Below are 2,703 nucleotides of genomic sequence, written 5' to 3'. Positions count from 1 at the left end.
TGAATTTGAAATAAAAATGAATTTGAAATAAAAATATCCGTAGCCATCTCGGCCACTATCTCACGTCGTTCAAAAACCAAGGCTACGCATAAGTTAGTTGAGCGACTGACTATGTATCAACAGTGATGAATCAACCCATCAATCTCATTGTAACCGTTTTCATTTAGGCATGTCTGAGGAACAAATAGAAGAACTGGAGAAGCAGATTAGCAGAGAGCTAGAACAGCTGAGACAGGGTCAGGCAGCAGAGAAGCAAAGGCTTAATGAAGCGCAAATACAGCGAGAGGAGAAGAGGGCAACAGTCCTGCGACACAGAGAAGAGGAGGAGTTAAGGCACCAGGAGCACTTGAGGAGAGAGGAACCTCGTCTTCTCAGGTGACTACCTCCCCAATGACGCCATCACATCGGTCATGCTAGTATCAGCAGTACCTTTACCATAAAAACGTCTTAAGTCTCATACGAAAACTGTCTTGAAGACTGGACCATGAATATAGTTGGCCATCTTGATGCGAATTCGAAACCGATATGACATATGTAATCTCTGCCGTGTATGTTCGAATGGAGCAGAAAGTTGATTACGTCACAGACTTCGCTGTCGGACGAGGAGAGAGACAGGATCATGGCGGAATACGAGCGGCACGTGGTGCAGCTACAGCGACGCCTCACGACAGAGCGGCTACGTCAGAAGCAAATACTTGCCGAGAACCTAGCCACAAGGAGGCGCCATCTACTGGAGAAATTAGAGCAAAAAATAGCAAAGGTTAATGATAAGCGCTAACACAAACGCGTACACGGCAACATAATGCACTATGCAATTTTGCTTACCTATCTTGACATTTAATGATGTTGAAATTCCACGGATATTTTTTTAGCATGCATGTGTTTTAGCGTAGCAAACAAGAACCCTATGAGTACTGAACAAGATGGACATTCATAACCAAGGAATTATAGACGTAGAGACTCGGGCTACTGGACATGACATTTTCAACTTGCCGTATACATCGTTTCACCGTTGTCTTTTGTTTAACTTTCAGAACGATGAGATCGGTCTCAATGGCAAAAAGTCTGATGCGGGAACGCAGGCTGCTGAGATAAGGAAAACATCTCAGGAGACCCTGGCCCTGTTCTGCGAGCCGCCACGCAACCTGGACGCAGAGCTTGAGAAGGTATACGCGCATAAAACATTCCCTGCGAGATGAGTCTACCACGGACATATGTTTAATCGGCTTGTGATGCTCTAATTCACACCAGTGCACAAAATAATTACGTAATGAGAACTACGACTAACAATCGATAAAATAAAATACTTAATGGTAAATTATACGTTTTGATTTGTTTTTCAGGTCCTGCTCTTTTTCATATTATGGCTATCCAAATATTAGATTATTTTCATATTATAATGATATATATATATATATATATATATATATATATATATATTTCCAACATTTACCTGCACCCCATACACCGTTATCATAATCGTCGGCGAACACGTATTACGTGTTACGTGTTAGATATTACAGTTGTATTGCGTATCATGTCTGACATTATTAGGGCAAACTCCATATATAATAAGAGAAACGTTATTCTCACGGCTGACCCATGTTTCAGAGAGGATGGGCCGGACAGGGAGACGGCCCGCGCTGTGATAGCGCAGATGCACGCAGACGTGACTGCTATTGAAGTACGCGTGGCAGATGAGCGAACGCGCCAACAGCTGGAGTTACACGCCAAGCTAAGCGATCTCAAGAAGCAACGATTGCATGAAAAGGTAATAGACAAGCATGCACAGCATATACTCACGCATATGCGTCCGTATTCTCACGTGTATGTAGAAACATACATCGGGCGATATTAGTGGCCGTTCATCAAGTTTAAATTAAAGAAAGCAACTGTGCGTAGACTGAACGCTTACTTTTAAGTTGATGACATTAATTTATCGGTAACGTAAAAGGAGAATTCCAGTTATTGTGTGTTCATATTGCAGTCCCTACGTGGCACTGGGACTCGTATTCACAATGAACAACTTGATGTTAACGATATAAGCTCTGTTCAACCAATTTAATCTCAGGCCGAAGATCACGAGAAGGAAGTGGAAAACTTTAAGAGCAAACAGGAGCCAGAACTTTGCGATGGCACATTAGGTAAGTGGTGTCTGTACTTGTCTTTTACCGCACGCAGAGTCGATCTCCTTGAAACTCATTATGTTGCTCCATTCAATCTCAGACATATTGATAATAAATACAACGTTAATAAACATGGTGTTCCCATTCAACCTAAGACACGTTGATAATACGAAGTTAATAAACATGACCACGGTGTGCGAGCTAACCATGTACACACGTTCGGCTTTGTAGATGTCGTCACGTATATGCGGGACATGGGGGCGCTGGTGTCGCAGCAGCGTATAGAGTTAGACAACATGGAGGCTGTCGCTGACGGCCTGGCAGCTGCAGAGATGTCCGCGCTCAGCGAGCGGCTGGCAGATGGCAGCAGCGCCGCCGTGCGGCAAAAACTGCACATCGCCACGAAGAGACTCATAGGCGCAGGTATTTTTCAGTCGTGCAGGCCGAGGACATCGTTGTTACCGCCGTATAATTATATAGCTTGTAGCTCTCACACACACACACACACACACACTCCCCTCCTCTCTCTCTCTCTCTCTCTCTCTCTCTCTCTCTCTCTCTCTCTCTCTCTCTCTCT

The 2,703-nt window shown here is 44.1% G+C and overlaps 1 protein-coding gene across 1 annotated transcript in view; it reads left to right on the top strand.

Moving 5' to 3' along the window:
• Positions 1 to 142: 142 nt before the first annotated feature.
• The window catches only part of LOC106805664 (trichohyalin-like), a 5,569-nt gene continuing 3,008 nt past the window's right edge, over positions 143 to 2,703 (top strand). Inside the window, exons 1-3 of the mRNA XM_014807356.1 lie at positions 143 to 375; positions 568 to 760; positions 1,035 to 1,166. Coding sequence (XP_014662842.1) covers positions 170 to 375; positions 568 to 760; positions 1,035 to 1,166 — 531 coding nt within the window. The 5' untranslated portion in view covers positions 143 to 169. The remainder of the gene's footprint in view (positions 376 to 567; positions 761 to 1,034; positions 1,167 to 2,703) is intronic.

The sequence above is a fragment of the Priapulus caudatus genome, unplaced genomic scaffold (assembly GCF_000485595.1).
Source record: "Priapulus caudatus unplaced genomic scaffold, Priapulus_caudatus-5.0.1 Scaffold122, whole genome shotgun sequence".
Taxonomy (NCBI): domain Eukaryota; kingdom Metazoa; phylum Priapulida; class Priapulimorpha; order Priapulimorphida; family Priapulidae; genus Priapulus; species Priapulus caudatus.
The sequence above is the reverse complement of the archived record's forward strand: the minus strand, read 5'-3'. Positions and strand labels throughout refer to the sequence as shown.